Source organism: Galeopterus variegatus, unplaced genomic scaffold, assembly GCF_000696425.1.
Source record: "Galeopterus variegatus unplaced genomic scaffold, G_variegatus-3.0.2 Scaffold376, whole genome shotgun sequence".
NCBI classification, from domain to species: domain Eukaryota; kingdom Metazoa; phylum Chordata; class Mammalia; order Dermoptera; family Cynocephalidae; genus Galeopterus; species Galeopterus variegatus.
In genome coordinates, this window is record NW_007726487.1 from 286,887 (window position 1) to 313,026 (window position 26,140).

At 38.4% G+C, this 26,140-nt stretch overlaps 1 protein-coding gene across 3 annotated transcripts in view; it reads right to left on the reverse strand.

Annotated features, from left to right (window-relative positions):
• Nucleotides 1–26,140, reverse strand: part of VPRBP (Vpr (HIV-1) binding protein) — a 76,134-nt gene that overhangs the window by 36,755 nt on the left and 13,239 nt on the right. For all 3 annotated transcript variants that reach the window (XM_008568122.1, XM_008568121.1, XM_008568124.1), the window contains exons 3-9: nt 22,042–22,118; nt 19,520–19,593; nt 17,136–17,249; nt 8,589–8,726; nt 6,938–7,450; nt 6,544–6,645; nt 3,494–3,652 (exon numbers count right to left, since the gene is read on the reverse strand). In XM_008568122.1, the coding sequence (XP_008566344.1) occupies nt 3,494–3,652; nt 6,544–6,645; nt 6,938–7,450; nt 8,589–8,726; nt 17,136–17,249; nt 19,520–19,593; nt 22,042–22,118 (1,177 nt within the window). The remainder of the gene's footprint in view (nt 1–3,493; nt 3,653–6,543; nt 6,646–6,937; nt 7,451–8,588; nt 8,727–17,135; nt 17,250–19,519; nt 19,594–22,041; nt 22,119–26,140) is intronic.

Consider the following 26,140-nt stretch of genomic DNA (forward strand, 5'->3'; position numbering starts at 1 on the left):
AATGCCATTTTTATTATACAAGTGGGTTTTGAGTTTTCTTGGATTTTTATGGCAGAGGTAGTTATTTTTCAGGAACCAAACCCAGTACTCCCTTGAGAATTTCTTGTAGTGGTGGTCGTGTGGTAGTGAACTCCCGCAGTTTTTGTTTGTCTGAGAAATATACTATTTGCCCTTCATTTCGGAAGGATAGGCTTGCAGGGTAGAGTATTCTTGGCTGACAATCTCTGTCTTTCCGTATTTTGAATATATCATCCCATTCCTTTCTGGCTTTTAGGGTTTGTGATGAAAGGTCTGATGTTAGCCTGATTGGGGCTCCCTTATAGGTGATTTGATGCTTCTCTCTTGCAGCTTTTAATATTCTCTCTGTCTTTGAGTTTTGCCAATTTGACTATAACATGTTTTGGAGAAGACCTTTTTGGGTTGAATATGTTTGGAGATCATTGAGCTTCCACCTATACCTGGGAAGTTTTCTGCCACTATTTTGTTGAATATGTTTTCAATGCAATCTCCTTTATCCTCCCTTTCTGGAATACCCATGACTCAGATATTTGAGAGCTTTAGGTTGTCTGATATCTCTCTCAGATTTTCTTCAATGCCTTTGATTCTTTTTTCTTTTTTTTGTCTGCTTGTGTTATTTCAAACAGCCCATCTTCAAGTTCAGAGGTTCTCTCTTCAACTTCCACAAGCCTGCTGTTTAAACTCTCCGTTGTGTTTTTTATTTCGCTGAATAACTTCTTCAGTTCGGCAAGTTCTGCTACATTTTTTTTCGGGGCATTGATTTCCTTGTACATTTCCTCTTTTGGGTCCTGTATACTTTTCCTGGTTTCATCATGATGTCTAGCTGAGTTTTCTTGTATCTCATTCAGTTTCCTTAGATTATCACTCGAAATTCCGTGTCAGTCATTTCAAGGGCTTCTTCTTCTATAGGATCTAGAGCTTGAGATTTATTATCTTTTGGTGGTGTACTTTCTTGATTTTTCGTATTTCCGGTATCTTTTCTTTGACGTTTGTTCATTGTGGCAGGGGGTTTCATAGTCCACAGATCAGATGAAATGAGCAGAGTATCTTCTGTTCCACTGGACAGTCTAATGAACAGAGCAGGCAGACTTAGAGGAGAATCGGGGGCAGCACGCGGAGTCCCCGGTCCAAGTGCGGCTGCCGCCCGTCAACTCCAGCTCGGCTCAATATGTTGGGGTTCTTGGGTCTGGAGGGCCCTGATGTTCGGGTGAGGAGGGGCCACCACTGCCGCAGTTTCAGAGGCTAGGAAGTCCAAAGTCCCAGGAACACATCTGGTGAGGGCCTTTTTGTTAGTGGGTGGTGACTCTTCACAGCAACACAGAGTGTCACATGGCAAAATGGCAGGAGCAAGAGATTAACCCCTCACCCGATCTCCTTTTAAAGCCCGGGCCAACAAATATTTACATCATCATTTAATGCTCATAATGGCTTTGTTACATACGTATTAGGATTCCCACTTAACAGATGAGGAAGAGGTTCAGAGAGGTTAAGGCTCATCCCCAAATGTGATAAAAGTGGCTGAGCCTAGTGGTGGTGTACAGCCCAAGCAGTGGCATCTGTGCACATCTGGAGTCCTGCTCAGCTGTGCTCATTGATGGACCTTCTGCAGGAAGTTGTAGTCTCAGGCCAGCACCTAGACTGCAAGATGGCCCACGTGAGCAAGTGCTGGGCAGAAAGGAGAGTGGAAGGGGAGGCAGGCATTCCATCATGTGGCCACTCAGGTGCAGCAGCCAAAAGGCGTCAACAAGGGAAAAGGAACAGACTTCTAGAAGAAGCAGTTATTTATCAACAGTGGGGAGAATTGCTTCAAAGGAGAGATAGGTGGGATAGTGCATTCACATAGCTCCAGGGCTGCAAGTGCCACCTTGTCATGATATATTCTTAGGACCCCTCAAATGTGTCAGGTCACCTATATTTAGGTCCATGTACAACCACAATGCTGTCCTCAAATAATGAAGGTAGCATTATTATTGTGCTGTAAAGACAGCAGCATTTATGAGTAAAAATGTAAGTTGACAGATTGAGCTCATCATGCCTACACTAATTTATACATGATATGCTTTCAAGTCACATATAACGTGTGCTTGTCAAAAAAAATACCATGTAAACAAAATTAAACAATTTCTTTTAAAATGCAACTACTTTTAGCATGGTTCTTTGCACTATACTTTACATGTACAGTGACCTCTGTCTCACCCAGACAGTCCACAGTTGCAGTAAACGTCTGTACTTTTCCCAATAAACCATACTGCCAACACACTCACACACACACACACACACACACACACGCACACACACACACAAACACACACACGCACGCACACACACACAAACACACACACACAAACACACACACACACACAAGTGGCTGAGCCTTCTGATACTAAGTATACACGTGTAGCTTCCATAACACACACACACGCACGCACACACACACAAACACACACACACAAACACACACACACACACACAAGTGGCTGAGCCTTCTGATACTAAGTATACACGTGTAGCTTCCATTCACTTACTGAGTCATTCACACACATTTTGATATCTACTGTGGGTCAGACAACGAATTGTAAAGTATTCTCTATGTCTGGTGGGTAATTTTTTCTATATCTTATCCAAACTAACTTTTTATATACACACGGAGATTAGTTTATTGTTGTTCTAAAAAGACTACCTATCCTTGCATAATGTTGAACTCAATAGAGAAAAAAATTAAAACTAAAATTATTATTAATAAATAAGCAAAGATGAATAAAGATATAACTCAAGAAGAAACTACTGGTTTCACTCTACCAGAAAAGACACACCACACAAAATATTAGAAAAATGTTCTAGGCACAGAAATGACATGAGCTTTCCTAAGGTGCCCAGGGGCCCATCAATTTTCAAATGTACAACCCACTTACGCTTTTTTAAAGAGTCACTATGAAAGAGTCTTAGGAAAAACAGCAGAATCAAATGGGGAACGTTTGCAGCCTTAAGAACAGATGAAATGATTTTACTATTTCCACCATAAACTGTGTTAACATACACAAAGTACTGTCTGTTTTTTTATCTTTTACAATAAATGACTCAAAAATGTAAAATATGAGTTGAGGGACATCAAAATAGTGCCTGAAGACTAATCTTAATGCCACAGAAATGGCAAAGACTAATTAAAGCTCCTGGACTCCAATCCACCCTGCATTTTCTCAGAAAAGTCGGGGAAAAAAGAACCTTTTCTAAACAATTTTACATTTTTAGAATGCTTTGTGAAGATTAGACATTCACATTCCTTGCTTCTTTCATTAAAATGTACTCCTTTAAGTATTCATTTTTTTCTCATCTAAACGTTATGTGAATGTGGGGTTTTTTTTGGTGTTTTCGGTTTTTCGCGGCTGGCCGGTATGGGGATCCAATGAATGTACTTTTTAAAAGAGATTGTCCCCACCCATTCCCATTCCCATACATCTGAATGGAATGGACTTACTCTTTCCATGGCATCCTGGTTGTAAGACAGGTAATACAAGCACATGGACACACCAGTTGCAGCCATAGAAGGACGAGGAATTTCCAGTAATTTCTGTACTCCACCATGCGCAACAAATTCTGTGGCAAATTTGTTATGGAGCAGGAGAGATGCTAGGTGCTAAACAAAGAGGATACAAGTTACCATGAAAACATCTAGAAAAATCATCTTTTGTTTAGCACAAAGAGGATACAAGTTACCATGAAAACATCTAGAAAAATCACAAAATCTTTGACATAATATTAAGTTAAGCTGCTAAAGAGAAGGGTCCTCTAACTAGACAACCATCCCCTCATGAAAGAAGAAAAGCCAATACTGCTGAAGAAAAACAAAAAACACTAAGGTTCCTTAACATTTCTCTTTTCCAACCTAACACCAAAGGTTTGTATGAGGTGAAAAATAAGAAACGAAAAATATTGCTATAAGCAATGATATAATCCTACAAACATTTTATTATTACACAGCTTCCCTAAAGGACTTTTGCTAACCTTCCCATTTTAATCCTTTTAATAATCAGCTTTGACTCAGTCACTGATTTATCAATTAACAAAGTCCCAAACTTTGTCTTCTTTTAAATTGATCTTCAATATACCCTAAAAGAACAATCTTGAGCAAATTATCAAAACTAGTAAATTTTTAAATTTAATCAGAATGCATTTTAAATAGATCTTTGTTTCTTATCTTTTAAGCTTTGTTAACTCCCTGTTCAATTCCTTCTAGCACCACTGGGTGGACCTGATCTCCTGCACAATTTTAAGGGCAGAGAGTACAATGCAATCAACAGGCTGTTTGATGACTCAACCCAGGCCAGTGTGGGCAGGGCCTCAGGAGGGGTAGAGCTCACCCTCATGTTTCCCATGCCGACATGTATTCCAGGTACAGACAATACAAACTTGTAATTACATGATTTGATACCTGTATGGATCTCGCCAAGGTCAATGGCAAAAACAACAGGTATATACCCTCTTCAAAAGTTCTCTCAACACCCAGACTCAGGCTAAACCTCATATCTAATTCAAATCTCTTTTTTAATCACCCCATTTTTTGCCTATTACACAAGACTCTACTACACTTCCACTCAGTCCTTCCCTCAAAAAGCAGCTAAACCACGTTTTGTTCCCCTCTTAGGCCACTGCATGTGATTTTCTCATAATGTCACTACCACAAAGTGACATGAAGTGGAGAAACCAAGAAACAGGCTCAACCTTTACCAACAACTTTAATTTTATTTGAGTCACCAACAACTATAACCCAGCTCAACTCACTCCTGTGGGCAAAGATTGTGCCTATTTTCCTTCCTTATACTGTATGTCTATATAAGATCCAGCATCTCACTTTTCTATTTTAACCCATTTTGTTTCTACTAATTTTTGACACCTACCCCTTCTCTTCACCACTGAGCCTTCCTTTTGAACAAAATGGTATGCCTAACTTTCTATAGTTTTATTTCCCTGTAAGAAGATCTCTTTTGTGATTTTTCTCTGTTCATACTTATTTCATTTTCTTTTATCCCTTACATGACTTTGCATGGAAAGAGTTGAAAAATGACACTCATTATAATTCCCCCTATGAAAACCTATAGAAATAGCAACTGCCTCAATCCCTTCTTCCACTACATCCTGTTCAGGACCAGATGCTGCATTCTGAAAGCAGTACCTCTGGGCCCTGGAAACAACTTTGACCTCCAGCTTCAACCCACTGTTCAAAGTAACCATGAGTTTACACTCTTTATGCACACACAATGCATTCCACACATAGGGACACACATCATTCCACACACATAGGGACACACATCACTCCATTTATGAATGACCTCCTCCAAACTTAAAATTTTGGGGGGCTGAAAGGCAAGTATCCTCATTTCCATTCCATTTCAAAATGTTCTGAAACTGTACAGTCCATTGCACTAGTCACTGGCCAAATGTGGTTAATTTAACTAAAATTAAGTAAAATTAAAAATTCAGTGCCTCAGTGGCACTAGCTACATGTCAAGAGCTCAAAAATCACGACTAGTAGCCACTGTTTTGAACAGAAAGAAAAAAATGTAAAACGTGAAGAGCACTGTAACAATCCTGAAAACTCAAAAGAAAATGACATTCATAATCTCACTTACAATAACTTTTTATTATTATACATTTTCTTTAAAAGTAATTTTAATGACCTCACCTCAGAATGGTACTTTGTTCAACAGTTACCTATTGCGTAGAACTATATGAAAGGCACAATGTTATTCATTCAACTTATCTCTCTCCATTCAGATCACCTTAATTATCATGGATAGATATGGAACTTGTGGGCTAGATTCACCTGCCCTCTTGTGTTTAGTCCCCTTGCGACCTAGGAAATCATTTACCTTTACTGAGTTTGGTCTGCCTGCTATTTCTTTACTCATCTTCTGGGTTTTTTTTTTTTCTTTTTTTTTGTGACCGGTAAGGGGATCGTAACCCTTGGCTTGGTGTCGCCCGCGCCACGCTCAGCCAGTGAACACACCAACCATCCCTATGTAGGATCTGAACCCGCAGCGGGAGCGCCGCTACGCTCCCAGTGCCGCACTCTCCCAAGTGAGCCACGGGGTTGGCCCCTCATCTTCTGTTTTGTATTTTGTTTGCCCTAGATAATTTAACACTGTACAATATGTATACAGTTAAAGAGTTTAGAAAAAATGTTTTTGGCTGACAAAAGGAATAACTGAAAGGCAGTATGACATAAAAAATTACTATATACAGTTTTCTATTCCCACTCAGTAAAAATAACTAAGGCCACCACTCCCAGGTCTAGATCCACTTTCTAGCTCAACATTCAGCCTTGTAGGATTGACTGCTAAATTTCTGTGGAGACACTTGGTAAGCCTCATCTCTTCCATCTAAATAAGAATGTTTTGTTAATATTCTGACACATCTGGCAATAGAAAAATACTGAGCAATAAAACCCAGAGATGCTATATGCCACACCACGTGCACACATCTGTGTCAATAAAATGCTCAGTGACCTAATATTTTTAAGAACTTTACCTTGAGTGCCTCAAATGTAAGCAGAACATCATTAGTCTGTTTCAGATCAATATAGAACATCATCAACTCCCGTGATCCAAGTTGCATAAATATGGGAAGTAACTGAAATGAAGACCAAAAGCAAATCTTAAATTTTGGCTTTATTTTCACACATTTCCTATTCCATTCTATAAGGATATACAATTGAAGAAATGAGGTACATCTTTCCCCCCTCCTTTAGGAAGATAAACATATGAATGTACTTTGATCAAACAGACCTGCATAAATAAGACTTTACTAATTTGGGGCAAAGATTTTTCTGTAGTAGAGTAAGAACACATCAATGTATAAAATGTTACCATAAAATAACCCAGAAATAAACACAATAGTTCTGAAGTATGAACGGTACTCTTACCTCCTGGTATTCTCCTAGAGGGGTCAAATATTGGAGAATGAGTCGCTGCTCAATAGCAGAAGTCATAGGATAAAGAGTATAATTAGTGCCAATCACCCAGGGGGACATTTCCGACCAGCTGCTATTAGACAGTTCAACAAACATGCGATCTGGATCAGAAGATGAGAAACCCAACTTTTGCTTGGCTTTCCTAAAACTTTCTCTGTCACCCTGTTTCACTGACTTGTTTTTCTTCACTCCTCCTTCTTCCAGTTTGGTTGCTGAGTTCACTCTGCTACTGGTCTTATGGCCTGAATCAAGATGAAAGGAGATCTCCATGTCTCCAGAAGCTTCCTCTTGTTCTCCATCCACTACATCTACTGCCATGTCACCATAGTCCATATCCACAGCTTCCTCATCCAGAGGCAAAAGGGGTTCAGTAGAGAGCTTCCGAGGACTGGGACGCTTGTTTTCTTGCCGCAAAGCCACTTCCTGAAGCTGTAGCTCCCTCAGTCTTCGAAGCACTATTGCCACCTATCAACAGATACTGGAGTAAAAGGGGTTGTCTCTTCTGCATCTTAATTTAAATGATTCTTAATAAATAATTCTTATTTCCACTTAAAGAGAACTAGATACTCATGCAGTTAGTCCAATGCCTGGTAACAGCAGAGATTTGATGAATAGGTTGACTTGATTCGCATAACTTCATGAAATAAGCAATGGCTAAAAGTCTTATTCCTTATAAAATTTTCCAGAGAACCCAGACCAGAAGATGTGCACATAAAACACATCAATCACAACTGATCTGTTTGGGTCAAGTTAGTCTGGACCATCATACCTGAAAAGACAGAAACTACTTATATTCTTAGACATTGTCTTTATTGTATATAATTAATCTATTTTTCAAGGTCACCTTTTTTTATTTTTAAGTACATACTTTTGGGGCCAAACCTAAAAAGTGGTATTGTGATTAATTTTACTTTTGTTTGTTTTGGTGTGATTAGTTTCAAAAAGAGAGGGGGACTATGTAATTTATATTGAATTGTACTTTTTTAAAAAATTCAAATGCTGGATGGAGAGAGGACAGGGCAGATGAATAGATAGGTAATAAAGAAAATGTTCACATCAATTTAGTTGGTGCACATATAGCTGTTCACTGTAAAATTCTTTCAACTTTACTATACATCTGAAAATTTTCATAATACAAATGTTGGGGAGGGAATTGGAATGGGACACAGGAAATGGTACTATTCTTTACTTGGTATAAAATGTCATGATCCCCAATAAGATTAAAAACCAGCTATTTTCAAGTTTTAAAAAAATTACATCAAAACTTTTATGGATTAACTTGGCTGGTTATAACACCAATGTTGAGGGTTCAGACTCCCACACCAGCCAGTCACCCCCCTCCCCCCAAAAAAACCTCTTATGGAAAGTAATCTTGAAATGTTGAAATTACAGCTGTGGTCCAATACAAGGTAATAACTAGGTAATAATTAAGATTTTGGTTAGAATGAAGTGTTATAACACCAAGGTCAAGGATTCAGATCCCCTTACTGGCCAGCTGCAAAAAAATAATAATTAGGATCTACCTATTCAGATTAACATAGCAAGGAAGAACATGTGCATATTCTCCCATCTTATGCAAAATTAATTCAAACACAGTCCTTACTAGCTGGGAATTTTCATCCCTGTAGTTGGCAGCAATGTCTTGATTTTCCATAGCACCTCCTAACAATCCAGTAGAATATGTCCTCAATGGCTGGTCCGCCTCTCGGGCCCATTTGAAAAGATTCTCAACAATTCCTTCCTATAATAAAGGAAATGAAGTAGTACAATTCAGAAAAAAACTCACTTTCATATTAAAAACATAAGCAAAGATTCCACTCTCATGAAAAAAATTTTAATGAAAAACTTCAATGTTGTTCATAAGAGTAAAAAACGCACTTCCTGAATCTGAAAGGTCATGTACTTTATTAATTTGTAAAACCTTAGCCTCATCTCTCTAAATACTGCCTTTCCTCATCTCTCTATTCTCTCTTACTAAAACTCCTCTCAGGCACATTTTGAACTTTCTAATTCTAGTCCATGTCTCAACTTCTCTCATACTTTTTATCTCTTATTTCTAGCTTCATTACTGGTCATCCTGTCAGATTTTCCAGTTCATTAATTGTATCTTCAGCTGTGTCTAAACTTCACTCTAATTCATCTGTTAAGTTTTTAAATTCAACACTGTAATTTTTATTTCTAGCAGTTCTTTGGTTCATTTTCCAAATAATTATCTTTTTCCATAAAGTCTTCAACTTTTCTTAGAGTTCTAAATCCTTCTTTTACATTTGATAGTTTTTTAACCATTTTTAAGTGTACAATTGAGTGGGACTAAATACAGCCACAATGTTGTGTAACCACTATCAATACCTATTTTCAGAACTTTTTCATTATCCCAAACAGAAACTCTGTACCTCCCATTTTCAATAATGAATAGGCCTCAAAATAAACCCACACATCTACAGCCAACTGATTTTTGAATCAGGTGCCAAAAACATACACTGAGGAAAGGACGGCCTCTTCAATAAATGGTGCTGGGAAAATTGGATATCCACATGCAAAAGAATGAAACTAGACTCCTATCTCTCACCATACACAAAAATCAACTCAAAATGGATCGAAGACCTAAATTTAAGACCCAAAACCATGAAATTCCTAGAAGAAAACGGGAAATACTATATGAAATGGGAGTGGGCAGCACTTTTTTTTGAACAAGGCACAGGCACTAAAACAAAAGTAGGCAAATGGGACAACATCAAACTAAAAATCTTCTGCATAGCTAAGGACACAATCAATAAAGTAAAGAGACAACCTACAGAATGGGAAAAAGTGTTTGCAAACTACACATCAGACAAGAGGCTAATATCCAGAATTTATAAGGAACTCAAACAATTTAACAACAAAAAACCCCAAATAACCCAGTTTAAAAATGGGCAAAGGACCTGAACTGACATTTCTCAAAAGAAGATGTACAAATGGCCAACGGACATATGAAAAATGCTCAACATCGCTAATCATCAGGGAATTGCAAATTAAAACCACAATGAAATATCATTGTACTCCAGGTAGAATAGCTATTATCAAAAAGAGAGAAAATAACAAATGTTGGCAGGATGCAGAGAAAAGGGAACCCTCCCTCCTACTTTGCTGGTGGGAATGTAAATTGGTACAGCCATTATAGAAAACAGTATGGAGGTTCCTCAGAGAACTAAAAATAGATCTACTTTATGACCTAGCTATCCCACTACTGGGTATATACCCAAAGGAAATGGAATCACTATTTCGAAGAGACACCTGCACTCCTATGTTCATTGCAACACTATTCCCAATTGCCAAGAGGGACTGGCCAGTTGGCTCAGTTGGTTAGAGTGCGGCACTGATAACACCAAGGTTCATTCCCTGTACTGGCCAGCCACCAAAAATAAACAAACAAAAAGCCCACAATAACCAAGAGATGGAATCAACCTAACTGCCCATCAACAGATGAATGGATAAAAACACTGTGGCATATTTACACAATGAAATACCATTCAGCTATTAAAAAAAATAATAAAATACTATCATTTGCAGCAGTATGGATGGAACTAGAGACCATCGTGTTAAGTGAAGAAAGCCAGGCACAGAAAGACAAATACTGCATGATCTTACTCACATGTGGAATCTTAAAAAAAAAAGTAGTTCTCACAGAAGTAGAGAGTAAAATAATGATAACCAGAGGACAGGAGGGGCAGAGGAGGAGGGAGGGAAACTTGTAGATTAATAGGCACAAAGCTACGCTATTTACCCTAAGTGAATCAATGTATAGTATATTCATGTACTGAAACAACACACTGTACCCCGCAATATGTACAAATAAATTTTTTTAAAAAATAGTGAATAGGACAACCAGATAGAAGATCAATAAGGAAAAAGAAGATTTGAACAACACTATAACCCAATTAGACCAAGATAGAATACTCCACTCAACAACAACAGAATATACATTCATCTCAAGTGCACACAAAACATTTTCCAGAATAGACTATACGTTAGGTCACAAAATAACTCTTAATAAATGGAAAAAGACTGAAATCTTACAAAGAATCTTTCCTAATAACAAGGGAATAAAACTAAAAATTAACAACACAAGAAAACTGAAAAACTGACAAATATGTGGAAATTAAACACCACTCTTGGCTGGCCATCTAGCTCAGTTGATTAGAGCACATTGTTATAACACCAGATCCCTGTACCAGCCAGATACCAAAACAAAACACACAAAAAAACACATTCAAATAACCAATGAGTTAAAGAAGTCATGAGGGAAACTAGAAAATACCTTGAAACAAATGAAAATGAAAACACAACATAACAAAACATACAGAATGCACCAAAAGCAGTGGTTAAAAGAAAATGTATAGCTGTAAACACACAATTAAAAAGGAAGAAAGATATCAAATCAATAATCTGTCTGCCTTAATAAAATAGAAAAAAAGCAAACAAAATCCAAAGCTAGCAAAAATAAAATAGAGAATAGAAAAAAAAAAAATCAATGAAAACAAAAGTTGGTTCTTTGAAAAGATGAAGAAAATTGACAAATCTTTAGCTAGACAGACCAAGGAAAAAAGAGAGGACTCAAATTACTAGAATAAGAAATGAAAGAGGGCTCATTACTACCAAATTTTAGAAATAAAAAGGATAAGAGAATACTATGAACAATTACAAGTGTATGCCAACAAATTGGATAACCTAGATAAAATGGACAAATTCCTAGAAACACACAATCTATTGAAACGGACTCATAAAGGAATAGAAAAATTGAACAGGCCTATAACTAGTAAGGAGACTGAATCACTCATCAAAAACCTCCCAAATCAGAAAAACCCAAGACCAGGGCCGGCCCGGTGGCGCACTGGAGAGTGCGCCGCTTGGGAGTGCAGCGGCGCTTCCGCCGAGGTTTCGGATCCCATGTGGAGACCGGTTCCCGCTCACTGGCTGAGCGCGGTGTGGGCGCAACACCGAGGGTTGCGATCCCGTTACCAGTCAGTAAAAAAGACAAAAAAAGGAAAAAAAAAAAGAAAAAAAAAAGAAAAACCCAAGACCAGATGGCTTCACTGGTAAATTCTACCAAACATTTAAAGAATTAACACCAATCTTTTTATCACTCAGACAGACAGGGAGGGAACACTTCCTAACTCATTCTATGATGCCAGCAATACCAAAGCCAGATAAAGAGACTACAAGAAAAGAAAACTGTAGGGCTGGCCCGGTGGCGCACTGGATAGTGCGCTGCTTGGGAAGCGCGGCGGCGCTCCCGCCCGAGGGTTCGGATCCCACATACAGACCGGTTCCCGCTCACTGGTTGAGCCAGGCGCGGGAGCAACGCCAAGGGTTGCGATCCCGTTGCCGGTCCCCGGTCCGGTACGGGGGCAACACTGAGGGTTGCGATCCATTGCCAGACACGGAAAAAGACAAAAGACAAAAAAAAAAAAGAAAACTGTAAACCAATATCACTTATAAATATGTATGCAAAAATCCTCAACAAAATACTAGGAAAATGAATTCAGCAACATATATATATATATTTTGGCAACTGGACAGAATAGGGATCTCAACCCTTGACCTTGGTGTTCTAACACCATGCCCTAACCAACTCAGCTAACCGGCCAGCCCTATCAGCAACATATTAATTAAGAGGATTATACACCACGACTAAGTGGGATTTATCCCAGAAATGCAAGGATGGTTCGACATACAATAATCAATATACATTAATAAAATGAAGGGGAAAAAAACAACAAAAAAACACATAATCATCTCAATTGATACAAAAAAAAGAATTTGACAAATCAGCACCTTATAATGAAAAAAAAAGCTTAATAAACTAGAAATAGATGGAAACTTCCTCAACATAATAAAGTCCATTTATAAAAAATCCACAGCTAACATCATACTCAACGTGAAAGACTGAAAGCCTTTCCCTTAAAATCAAAAACAAGACAAGGATGTCCACTTTTACCACTACTATTCAAATACAGTGCTGGAAGTTCTACCCAGAGCAATTAGGCAAGAAAAAGAAATTGAATTCATGCAGACTGGAAAGGAAGAGGTAAGATTACCTGTTTGTAAGTGGCATGATCTTACATGCAGAAAACCTTAAAGATTCTACACACAAGAAAACTGTCAGAGTTAATAAATGAATTCAGCAAAGTTACAGGATGGAAAAATCAACACAAAAATCAGTTGCATTTCTATAAGCAATGAACAAACAGAAAAAGAAACATCCATTAAAAAAAAAAAGATGACTGGTAAAGGGATCTTAACCCTTGACTTGGTGTTGTCAGCACCCCACTCTCCCAAGTGAGCTAACCAGCCATCCCTATTTAGGAATCCAAACCCGTGGCCTTGGTTTTATCAGCACCACACTCTCCCAAGTGAGCCACGGGCTGGCCCTGAAACACCCATTTTTAAAGGTACTCTCTAGTATCTTTCAGATTACTGTTCTATTTAATTCTCTTGTTTGTAATTCTTGACTCCCAATCATAAAGAAATATTTCCTGGTATATTTCCTAATTTTTTGTGAACTCACGTTTCATGGAAATTGCTTTTTCTATGAGAATCCCTTGTGGCCTGGCCTGTGAAAGCTTCCCCCTCAGAGTAGTTTTACATTTGTATTTGCCAGACACTCAAGGAATATCACTGGGCTAAGACATTTTTGTTGCTGTTGTTAACTTCTTGACTTTGGGGTTCCTGATCACATGGCAGAAATTTCAAACATACATCCTAAATAAGGCCCAGACCCAGAGTTTCTCAGAGGGGACTTATCCACCCCTGTCTCCTTAGAGCAGAGCCTGAGAATCTTGTCAACTCTCCATGGCAGTAGGCAGGTATCTTTCTTTTCCCTTATTTCAATATAGGTCCTTTGAGAGTCCCAGTTTCATGCAGGGGTCAGGGTGTCAGTCCCAACTCCTCAACTAAAGTTTTTTTCCTGTCCTCAATTACCACTTTAACAGTTCCCTCTTCGTTTTTGGCACCTAGGGATTTCCTTCTTGAAGAACTTATTATAGTTTATCAAGAATCTGTATGTGTGTGCAACAGCAATTTACAAGTTATCCTGGTCTGTCATCTTGATAGGTCTGGGTGTCCTTCCTTCTTTCTTGAAACCATTTCTCTTCTCTCTCTTTCTGAAAAACCATATACTCATGGTTTTCTTCCTACCTCATGAGATGGGGTGAGGATTAAGTGACATGATGCAAATCAAATGCTTAGCACAGGGCTGGTACTCAATAAATAGTAGTCATCAACCTAATTGACCCCAAGGATACTTTCTTCATAAAAGATACACTTAACATTCTAGGAGAATCCTAATGTTCCAGAGTATAAAATCAAGTGTAAAGATTACACTTTGAGATTTCATTATTTCTGATTATATCTACCACCCCCAACAATTTAACACCTCCAAGAGAAAAATAAAGCAGTACTCATACTTAAATAGTAACTCTCTAGGGCTGGCCCGGTGGCGCACTGGAGAGTGCGCCCTCCCGCCGAGGGTTCGGATCCCATGTGGAGACCAGTTCCCGCTCACTGGCTGAGCGCGGTGCAGGCGCAACACCGAGGGTTGCGATCCCGTTGCCGGTCCCCGGTATGGGTGCGACACCGAGGGTTGCAATCCCGTTACCGGTCAGTAAAAAAGACAAAAAGGAAAAAAAAAAAAGTAACTCTCTACAGTAAGTCTGAACTGACTGGATTATCAGCATATACTGATCGACTTAACGGTATGAAAAACCTATTATGTAAACAATATTAAACATAAAGTGACACACAATATAAGACTACACAGCCAAATAACAATAAAAATAAAACTCAAATAATAAATAAAAATAAAATTTAAAGGATATTTCAATATCTCTGAAAATAAAAAGTGAACAACTTTTGGGGGAGGGGTAGGAGGGGGTGGCTGGCCAGTATGGGAATCTGAACCCTTGACCTTGGTGTTATCAACACCAAGCTCCAACCAAGTGAGCAAACTGGCCAGCCGTCAACAACTTTTTTAAGCAGTGCCTAAATTAATAAAATCGATTTAATAAATTGTAACCAGCTCTAAAATAAAAAAGAAATAAAACAAAAAATAGAATGCATCACACAAAGAGTGAACAGTATTCAAGAAACTTCTTTTTCATACACATGTATGGACTGAGTTGCAATGTAAAAAAAAACACCATAAATGTGTTACTATGGTTCATAAAATTTGAGAAACACTGCTCTAAAGCAATGAATCTTAATCGCTGCTTTGTGAAATACTAGTAGCCAATCTGTCTATAATGATTTGACTCATTAATTAAAGCTATGGTTAAATTTTTTTTTGAAAGAAATATTGATTCACACACACACAAAATGTTTGCATAGGATATTTTTGAAGGGTAAAGGTCATTATGTAATCCAATGGTAAGGTAACACAATGTCAAAGATGTTTGTAATCTGTTTTGTAGGATACTGAATTCAAGGCATTTTATTTCCAATCTGTTGCACAATCATCCTTGAATAAGTCACTTCTCCCAACTTAACAGAAACTAGTTATTAATTAAATAAGAAATAAAACTGTTCTTGCAGAAACTTTATTATTTATAATATCCCTTAAACTTACAGTGCTTCTGACCTCCAAAGGGCATTGACTTCATTCTGGATACACAATGATAAAACTATAAAGAACCAGAGATGATTTTCCTACAATGACAATCAGGAAACTTTCACAAAGCATGGTGAAATCATCTGTAATCTTCTAGAAACCTTGTGTACGCAATTATACTGCTATAAATGCTTCTTTTATCATCCTGATTTTCAAAAGAATTCAATTTGAACATTTTTTTTTTCTTTTTTTTTTTTTTTTAAAGATGACCGGCAAGGGGATCTTAACCCTTGACTTGGTGTTGTCAGCACCACGCTCAGCCAGTGGAGCGAACCGGCCATCCCTACATGGGATCCGAACCCTGGGCCTTGGTGTTATCAGCACCGCACTCTCCCGAGTGAGCCACGGGCCGGCCCCAATTTGAACATTTTGACAAGGATATAGATTCTTCCAGTCTCCCACAGGGGTTACTAATTGGAGACTTTAAACTCTAGTCTGTATACGACACTGCAAATTATAATATTAATTACAACGTTATTCTCGAAATACTTTTTGTGGCACTATCATTCTGTAGCAAAAGTTAATAAGAATTTTCTTAAAAGTTAAATGAAAAATACATCCAGATCTTTTGTTTGGTTTATACACTTAACTATATAATAAGACTCCCACATTGTTTCAAAAGATTCAATGTTTAATATCTTTCAAAAATAAAGCAAGGTATGTGGCATACCTAATTCACACAGCAAATTCTTAAAGCTGAGAAAAAAAAATTATATTACTTCTAAAAATAAAGGAACTAATTTTTGACAAGTAAAGCATACATGCACAGTCACTGTCAAATTAACATTTTGTTCAAACAGCATTCTTATTCGAAATAATCAGTTTACTGCCTCTGCTGCCTTCAAACACATACATGAACATAAGCTCCCATCTTGCTTACAAAATGTTCCCAGCACTTAGCACAAAATACAGCACAAGGCTGGCTGGTTAGCTCACTTAGTTAGAGCATAGCCTTGTAACACCAAGGTCATGGGTTTGAATCCCCACACTCGCCAGCTGCCAAAAAAAAAAAAAATATATAACGAGGGATTGCTCAAAGAGTACAAAGTTCTTCATCACTAGGAAAGACAACTCATCATTCAAGAGTAAGAGTTTGGATGAGGTCATAAACTCATTCTAGAAAACTAAACCTAAGCAGCAAGTATCCATCAAAATAGCTTTTTTTTTTAAGGATGACCGGTAAGGGGATCTTAACCCTTGACTTGGTGTTGTCAGCACCACACTCTCCCAAGTGAGCCACAGGCTGGCACTAAAATCGCTATTTTTAAATTCTTATTGCTTGTCTGGATTTCTTAAATTTCTATGACATATATGAAGGTACTTCAGAAAGTTCAGGGAGAAACAATTAAAAAAATAACACAAATCTTTCCATGAACTTTTTGAAAACCCCTCATATTACTATTTGGATAAGAAAAAAAACTATAACAATGATTTTAACAGCAAAGACAAATCAAACAAACTGATCACCATTCAATTAAAAAGTAAAATGACTTTTCTTTTCAGTACCTTTTCTTGAAAGACAACAGCCGTTTCCAGTCCTGGCATGATGTCCAGCAGGAGTCTGCAAGCTGCCGTGTTTAAAGGGGGCTCTCGGCTTGTCATCACATATGCATTCACTAGCTGTAAAGAAAAAAAGGAATGCTTTTCATCTGAAATTCAACCCAATCATGAGTTGGCTGGTTAGCTCAGTTGGTTAGAGTACTGTGTTATTACACCAAGGGCAAGGGTTCAGATCCCTTTACCGGCCAGCTACCTCCCCCCCCCCCCAAAAAAAAAGGAAAATGGTGAAATTCAACTGTCAAATTAAGGAAGTTTAATCCTTAATATATTCCCATCACTTTCTTCAAGGGTATGAAAGAAGACTGTACCTAACAATTACTAATTAAGCCTTTAATTATTATAGTTACAATCCTGCTGAGCCATGATGATATCATACATAATTTCTTCTGCAGCTCTAAAGCCAAATACCCCTAAAGCAACAACTTGGAAACCACAAAGCTCAATGGCTATCACAAAGAAATCACTCCCCACATTTACATACACTTTTTTAGAAGCATAAAGCAGAACAAGATAAGCCCCAGATTCTTGACCATGGTTAATGAAAAACTCGAATTTTATATTACATATACATATGTATTAATAAAACTTTCCTTTTGGCACATATCTAATATTTATTGAATCTCTACTACTAAGTGGCACTATGTTTTATACTGGGTACACAACAGAAAGTAATTATTGATATAATCCTATCATCAAAAGCCTCATAATCCAACAGAGGTGACAGTTGGAAAAACAGATAATAACATCATGAGTACACAATGCTACACAAGTGCCTAGAAGGCCATACGACCCTTGCAGAAGAATCAGAGGAGGCTTTAGAGAAGAAGAGATTCCAAGCCAGAAAATAAGGGCCAAGTGGAGAGTAGTTAAGAAGGAGCAGAAGGAGAGGAGGGCCAAAGGGCAAGAACTGAAGCTAGAGAGAACAAAGACCAGAGGCAGATTAGGTTTTTGTACCTAACTAAGGGATTTAAATTTTATCCTGAGTGCAATGGGAAGCCACTAATGGATTTTAAGCAAGAGGGTACAACCGTCAGTTTTTGCATTTTAGAAAGATTTCTGGGCTATAAAGAGAAGAATGCATTAAAGGAGAACAAGACAAGAGATACCAGGTAAGAGACTATTGCAGTAACCAAGTGAGAGATGGTAGTGGTTAAACTAAGATCTGGCAACAAGGACAGAAGGAAGTGGAAGGACTTGAAAAGTTTAATGGGAAGGGAATAAATGATAAGACCTATCATTCACTGAATAAGAGAGAGAGCTTAGAGGAGCAAAGAACACCTTCTAGCTGTCTAGACAAGGAGATTATTACTGAACTAGAGAACAAGAGAAACATATTATGGAGCAAACGGTGAGATATGTGGAATTCAAGATGCCTGTGGGGGATATCAGATAGGAATGTCCAGGAGGCAAATGGAAGTGATCTGAAGCCGAAAAGTGACACTGATGATACAGAAGTAAACTTGGGAGTCAGTACACTGCAGATAACAATAATAGCTAAAACTTCCTGAGCCCTCATTATGTGTCAGGCTCTGTGCCAGGCACTATCCATGCTCAATTTCACTCGAGGATTACAAAAATGTTGGGAGGTAAGTATTATTATCTCCATTTCATAGATTAGGCAAATAAGGCTTGGAGAAAATAAAGCTTGAAGAGGCTTAAGTCATTTGCCCAAAGACCAAACTGTCAGTGAACAGTGGAGGCTGGATTTAAACCCAAACATGGACCCCAAAGCCCATGCTCTCAAGCATCATGCCATTCATTTAGTCTCCAAAATGAAACCTAACAGCCACAATTCATTAACCAATTACTATGTTCAGGAGCTGTGAATGAAATATATGTGTGTGTGTGTGTATATATATATATATATTTTCTCATTTACTCCTCACAACAGCCTTGAGTTAGCGAGAAAGCACCTTTCTACCCCTCCACATGTCCAATGCACACATTGCAGTGTCAGTGCAGAATCATGCTATATGTATCACTCTTATTTTTCCATTCAGGAATCCAAGAGGACTCCTATATTCCCAAACTCAAAATCATCTTGCACAAGAATGAGCACAGACGCCTTGGGAATCCTTCCCAATATTGGACTGAATAAAGTACACACCAAAGAGAAAACATTTTGGCCACAACCAGGACTTTAGCAAGAAAGAAGCCCATGATTGTTTCAACTGAACCAATATCAAATAAAAAATCTACCCACTCTACTCCCAACTTTGCTAATGCCTTAGGAGAAAGGAAACTATTATAAATAAAAAAAATGAATAAATAAATAAAGGTACAGCATCTGCTGGTGATAATCTCTGGAGAAAAGTAAGAAGCAAACCTACTGCATTCATGAAATCATCATTCTTGAAGAGTATTCTCAGCAAGTGGCCCAGCATACACTCTGGATCAGCTCGACCTACCAAAAGAAGAGGGGAGGAACAAACAAAGGAATAAGTAAGTCATCCCAGTCAAGCAATTTAGACCTCTGGAAAGGCACCTGGGTTGTTATAAGTACTAATAAAATGGCAGCAAAAATAAACAGAAAGAAAGATTCCTGTGATGAATTAGATTTCATAAGAAACATTCTTTAAAATTAAAAGTGACAATATAAAAACTTGAGAAAATGCTAACTCTCCTATCTCCCAACATATTGCCTACACAGCAATGCTGAATTAAATAAACGAGGAGTGAATCTAGACCAGCATCACCAAGGGTATACGAGGTCTACAAAAGAATCATAAAGGAGCCAAAGTGATAGAAAACCCCTGACTTCCCAGCCACAGAAAGTTAGGAAGCACGTTTCTTTAGATGGATGGCCTGGAGAAAATGGGCTCCTTCAACTACAATGACAACCACAGCAGAGGTAATGCATCCTCAAACCTTTAAGGACACCCCAGGTGGGGTGGAGGGGTGAATCCCACTCAACAATCACCAACTCTAAAGAAACAAGTAAACTAGGCTGTCTTAACTTAGTAGCTCCTGAAGAAAGGAGGCCAGGAATCTAGGATTTACTCAATGCACAGCCTAAAGGTAAAAGAAACAGCTAATGACTGGGAGAATTACTGGTTTGTTTTTAAAACAGATACCACTTTTCTTATTTAATTTCCTTTCCAAGTATTAAGCAACTTTAAAGAATACAATGTAGGGGCCGGCCCGTGGCTCACTCGGGAGAGTGCGGTGCTGATAACACCAAGGTCCCGGGTTCGGATCCCATATAGGGGTGGCCGGTTCGCTCACTGGGTGAGCGTGGTGCTGACAACACCAAGTCAAGGGTTAAGATCCCCTTACCGGTCATCTTTTTTAAAAAAAAAAAAGAATACAATGTAGGATGAAAACAAGAGTGAGCTACTGATAACAAAGTTTTTAGCAAGTTGTAATTAGTATCCCAAAGTAACTCACGAAAAAAAAAAAAAAGTTAAGAGAATGGTAGCAAAAACAAACAGGAGCCTTAGAGTATCTAACTTTTGCTTTATAAATGATGAAACTGAGATCCTTACTTTTATTAAAAGAAATTATGCCAATGACAAATATTGTTTAACATTAAGAGGTAGGGAGAAAAATCCGTTTTTAAGTTTCTATTGAAAAAAAAGTCCTATCATTCTGTCTTTTCCTTTTTCCTCATTATCATTTCATCCTTTCCAAGGCAATGACACTAAGCATGATCATCTCTCTTCTAATTCTTTTCATAATCCCATGCATTAACTTAAGTTTTGACTTCATGTTCACCTTTGTACTACACTTCATACTCCAACTGCCTTACTGAAGATGTGGGCTAAATAGTGAATATTCCTCTGAAATCACAAGTAAGGATGTCTAGGACAAGAGCAGCAGGTAACATCATACAAACAACTAGACCCTCAGTTTGACCCGCCTAGCTTACTTACACTTGAGAACAAAACTATGAGAAATAGAAATAAACTCCAGAACATTCAGGTGGATATACAACGTTGCTATTTTTGTAAATCCCACTCATTCATACTAACTTGCTACACATAAAATTTCAGACTCCTCAGGCCGGCCCGTGGCTCACTCATTAGAGTGCGGTGCTGATAACACCAAGGCCGCGGGTTCGGATCCTATATAGGGATGGCCAGTTTGCTCACTGGCTGAGCGTGATGCTGACAACACCAAGCCAAGGGTTGAGATCCCCTTACCGGTCATCTTTAAAAAAAAAAAAAAAAAAAATTCAGACTCCTCTCCACAAAGGACTGCTCTGGCTATAGAATTTATATGCAGTGTGGGCCCATACATGACTTAAGCTTTGCCTACTGGTTACATACCTTGGGGAAAACATTAAATGGCAAAGTCTCAAGCCCCACATCATTCTGTATTATAGCAAATTCCAATGTCAAAGCAGGCAGGGTTGTCATGGCTCTAATTTAATTAACCCAAAATAAAACCAAATTAACAGGAAACAGCATACTTTAGCTTATACTTTATTATTCAAGTTTCCAAGTATCTACTTCCTAACCAAAAGCAAGGCACTGATTCTCAACTATATTTCCCAATCAGGAAAAGGACAGTTATTGTTAGAAAGATGAAGGCACAGAGGAAAACAGCTTTTGGTTTAAAAAAGAAAGGGAGAACGTTTTTCTCTCAAGTCTTTGTATTCATACCAAGTGAGTTAACTAAGGTATATACCTAATTAATTGAGCTTCTTTAAATTAGTTATGTTCCAGGATCTGTAAATATCACAAATATTCAATTTTTCCTCACTGCCCCCACCTTGAACAATATTTTAATAAATAAAAGGTCTTAAAACTTGCCACAGAAAATGCTATTTTAACAGGAAAATATTCCTATTAGCAATTTTCTTTTGTTCTTTTGTAATAAAGACCTAAGTGTAAAAGAACACATGTCTTACCAGGATGTCGATCATCAAATGGGTCTGGATCTCCTTTACGATACTCTTCAGTTTCTTTTTCAATCAATTCAGACATCCTAGCACAAAGGGAAGAAGGGGTCAACTCCAGACAAGTGTACAAAAATGCACCACCATCTACAACTGTCAATTCAACAGTCCAGGTGCAAAAAAAAAAAAGCAAAAAGTTTTTTAAAAAAGTGTTTTTTTCTGATGAACACAGAGATCTAAACAATTGCCACTCCTAAATTTATAAACTTTCCCTGCCTCGAAAAACAGCACGAGGGCCGGCCCTGTGGCGCACACTCGGGAGAGTGTGGCGCTGGGAGCGCAGCGACGCTCCCGCCGGGGGTTCAGATCGTATATAGGACTGGCCGGTGCGCTCACTGGCTGAGCGCGGTGCGGGTGACACCACACCAAGGGTTGCGATCCCCTTACCGGTCATGGAAAAGACAAAAAAAAAAGGCACTACCATTGACCTCAGAAGTCAAAAACCTAGGACTCATCATTAAAATCTTCCTTTTCTCCTCATCTCCCACTTTCTGTTAGCTCTACCTATTCCAATCACTTCTCTAAATCTTGACCACTCCTATCCTTATCCCAACCACCAAAATCAACTACCTAGATCATTTCCAATAGCTTTTTCACTGGTTTCCTTGCTTTCTGCTTCCATGCTTGACCTGACACAATTCATTCTCCAATTTCCAATGACTTACCCCAATACCCTGAATTAAACTCAAGTACCATAGTATGGCCTACAATTACCTGGCTTCTGCCAGTTTTCTGACAACTTCTTCCACTCCTCCACCTCTCCTTTGTTAAGCTTCAGTCATGCTTCTCTGCTCTTCAAAGAGTCCAAATTTATTTCTACTACAAAGCCTTTCTGTATGCTGTTACTTCAGCCTATAACATTGTTCCACCCATCTAAGCCTCCATCCCTACCCCAAGCAACCATTCATCTGCTTTCTTTCACTACAAATTAGTTTTGTCTACTCCAAAATATATCCTTTATATCTGGCTTCTTCCACCCAGCATGTTTTGAAAGTCATGCATGTTTTTGTATGTATCAATAGTTCCTTTTGGGCCGGCCCTGTGGCTCACTTGGAAGAGCGCTGGTAGCGCCGAGGCTGCGGGTTCGGATCCTATATAGGGATGGCCGGTGCACTCACTGGCTGAGCGTGGTGCGGACGACACCGTGCCGAAGGTTGCAATTCCCTTACCAGTCAAAAAAAAAAAAAGTTCCTTTTTATTCATGCATTCTTTATGAAACAAGAAAAGTTACTTTTTGAGTGTCCTAAGCAAGACCAACATTCTAATCTATGACAATCAAAAACAAGACTATCACACTCTCCAGTATCTAACACGCTCTGTCTTAGGTCAGACTCTCCTATATTTTTTACTTCCACAAAACCTTATTTCCTAGTCTTAAGGGATAAACTCTCTGTAAAAAGTCTTGGCCCACTCTGATCAAGCCTCAAAAGTATTCTGCTCTTTCTTCCTTTCCCTCTACACTCTGAAAATTCTCTTTCCCACAAAGGAGTAATCACACAACATATATTTAGAATTACATATAAGATCTACTAGTATCCTCAATTGAAACTTAGCAATATAGCACAGAAGTTTGGATTCTGGAACCAGATTGCCAGGATTCAAGTCAGACCTCTTCCACTGTATGTGACTGATCAAGTTCTTAATCTCTTTGTGCCTCACCTGCAAAATGAGGATAACAGTCCCTACCTTACAGAGATTCTCTGGGGTTTAAGTTAATTAGAACCAAGTCTAACATGTGAGAACTATTTAGGGGTTAATTGTTATTAAGAAAACTGGGAGTCAAAAACAAATAGGGAAAATTATTTGGGGTGGATATTGACTGGGATGGGGTAGAAGGGAGCTTTCTGAAGGTGGTACTCAAGTTCCATTAACTTGATCTGGGTGATGGTTTTATAAGAAAAGAATCCGTCAAGCAGTATATATACTTATTTACAGTATATATTACATCTCAACAATAAAAAAAAAAAAAAAAAAAAAACCAACAATCTAGATTAAGCTCAGACCTTGGTCCAAAGCCAGTCCCTTTCAACAGAATCAATTCAAGAGCTAATGAAATGTCAATTAAAGTTACAAACTGTCATATATTGTTCTTAGGAAACTTGTCAAAAGATCATAAAAATAGGCCAATAAAAGCGTAAGCAGGACTGAAATTCATTTGCTCCTCATGGAATATACCAAAACACCAAAACCTGCAGTGAGTTGATAAAGAACAAAAACAAAAACCTGAAGGTACTTCAGAAAATGTCCAGTGAACTAACAGACCCACAATTTGGAGGATGGGGGCAGGTGCCCCTATCTAAAATAAAGCAAATTATTCTTTGAATCCATCCTGTCTCCTAAAGTAGCTACCTAACCATGGAGATCTTTTTTTTTTTTTGTCTTTTTGTCTTTTTTCCGTGTCCGGCAACGGATCGCAACCCTCAGTGTTGCCCCCGTACCGGACCGGGGACCGGCGACGGGATCGCAAGCCTCGGCATTGCTCCCGCGCCTCGCTCAGCCAGTGAGCGGGAGCCGGTCTGTACGTGGGATCCGAACCCTCGGACGGGAGCGCCGCCGCGCTTCCCAAGCAGCGCACTATCCAGTGCGCCACCGGGCCGGCCCCACCATGGAGATCTTTTTAAGATCTTGCTCCACACAACTTTATTTTCTACTTCGGCCTTACATTCACCTTCCATTCTAGTGGGGCCCATTTCCTTGCTGCCATAAAAATGTGTCATAGTTCCTCCTCCCGCCCCCACCCCATGTCTTTTCAGCCACATTTTTCAGTTTTCCTAGAAAGCCATGTATCTCTGCTTTTCATCAAGCTGTAATTTACCATCTTTCAAGTCCCTCTTCCAAAGAATTTTTACCACGTCCTGTACTAGAAAGCTCATTGGAATTGGAGTCAAAACCCAGGATTTTTTTTTTTTTTTTTTTTAAAGATGACTGGTAAGGGGATCTCAACCCTTGACTTGGTGTTGTCAGCACCATGCTCAGCCAGTGAGCAAACCGGCCATCCCTATATAGGATCTGAACCCGTGGCCTTGGTGTTATCAGCACCGCACTCTACCGAGTGAGCCACGGGCCGGCCCAAAACCCAGGATTTTAACTTCAGCTTTCTACTGCCTAACTATGCAGTCTTTTGCAAGCAGCTTTCAGGATGGCTGTCTTTTAATAAGGTAGCTCTCAGTGATACTTTTAGTGACAAATGAGAAAGTTGAGGTTCAGAGAAGTGCCTCTTACAGTATTTGAGTGAATAAAAGAAATTGACTCATTCAGGTCCTTTCCGTTCTCATAATCCTTCCAATATTTACAAACCATACTGTGTGATTTAACCCTTCATTATATACTATTTTGTACTGCTCTGTGTTGTTTTTTTATCTGTTAGTCTTCACTGCTTACCAGGTGGTTATCTCCTTGAGGACAGTGCCCTCTATTTTAGATTTTGCATTGCTGAATATCCTAGCATACATAAGTTGAAGGTCAAATATGATGATAATTGTGAAATAACCTCGCAAATACAACATTAAGTATTTTTAGTATAAGTGTTCAAAAAGTAAATTAATTCACATTATCATCCCCATTAATAACTCTCTCCTTTCACAGTTACATCAATAATACACATGATGAGCTGGCAGGTTAGCTCAACTGGGAGAGCTGGTGTTGATAACACCAAGGTCAAGGGCTTGGATCCCCTTAGCGGCCACCACCAAAAAAAAAAAAAAAAGAATAATACACATATTAATGGCCAATATTTAGATTCTTAAATTTCACAATGGCTACATTTTAAGCATCTTGTTTAATAGTTTCAGTGTTTAATCATTCTTAATAGTTATTAATCTCCAATGCCTCTATTAATTAAAATCTAGTTTATAGTCAGCAATAATCCTGTCCCTTGGGGAAAAAACCTATATTTTCACGTTTCCCCCATCCTCACGTATCTACAGCAATTAGGAACAAAGCATTTATCTCTGTTTAAACTTTCGTAAGATCGTAGTTCTTTCTCCATAAAGAATAACAGATCACTGTGTAACAAAAAGTTTTTTTCACAGATGTGATATCAAATATTAAG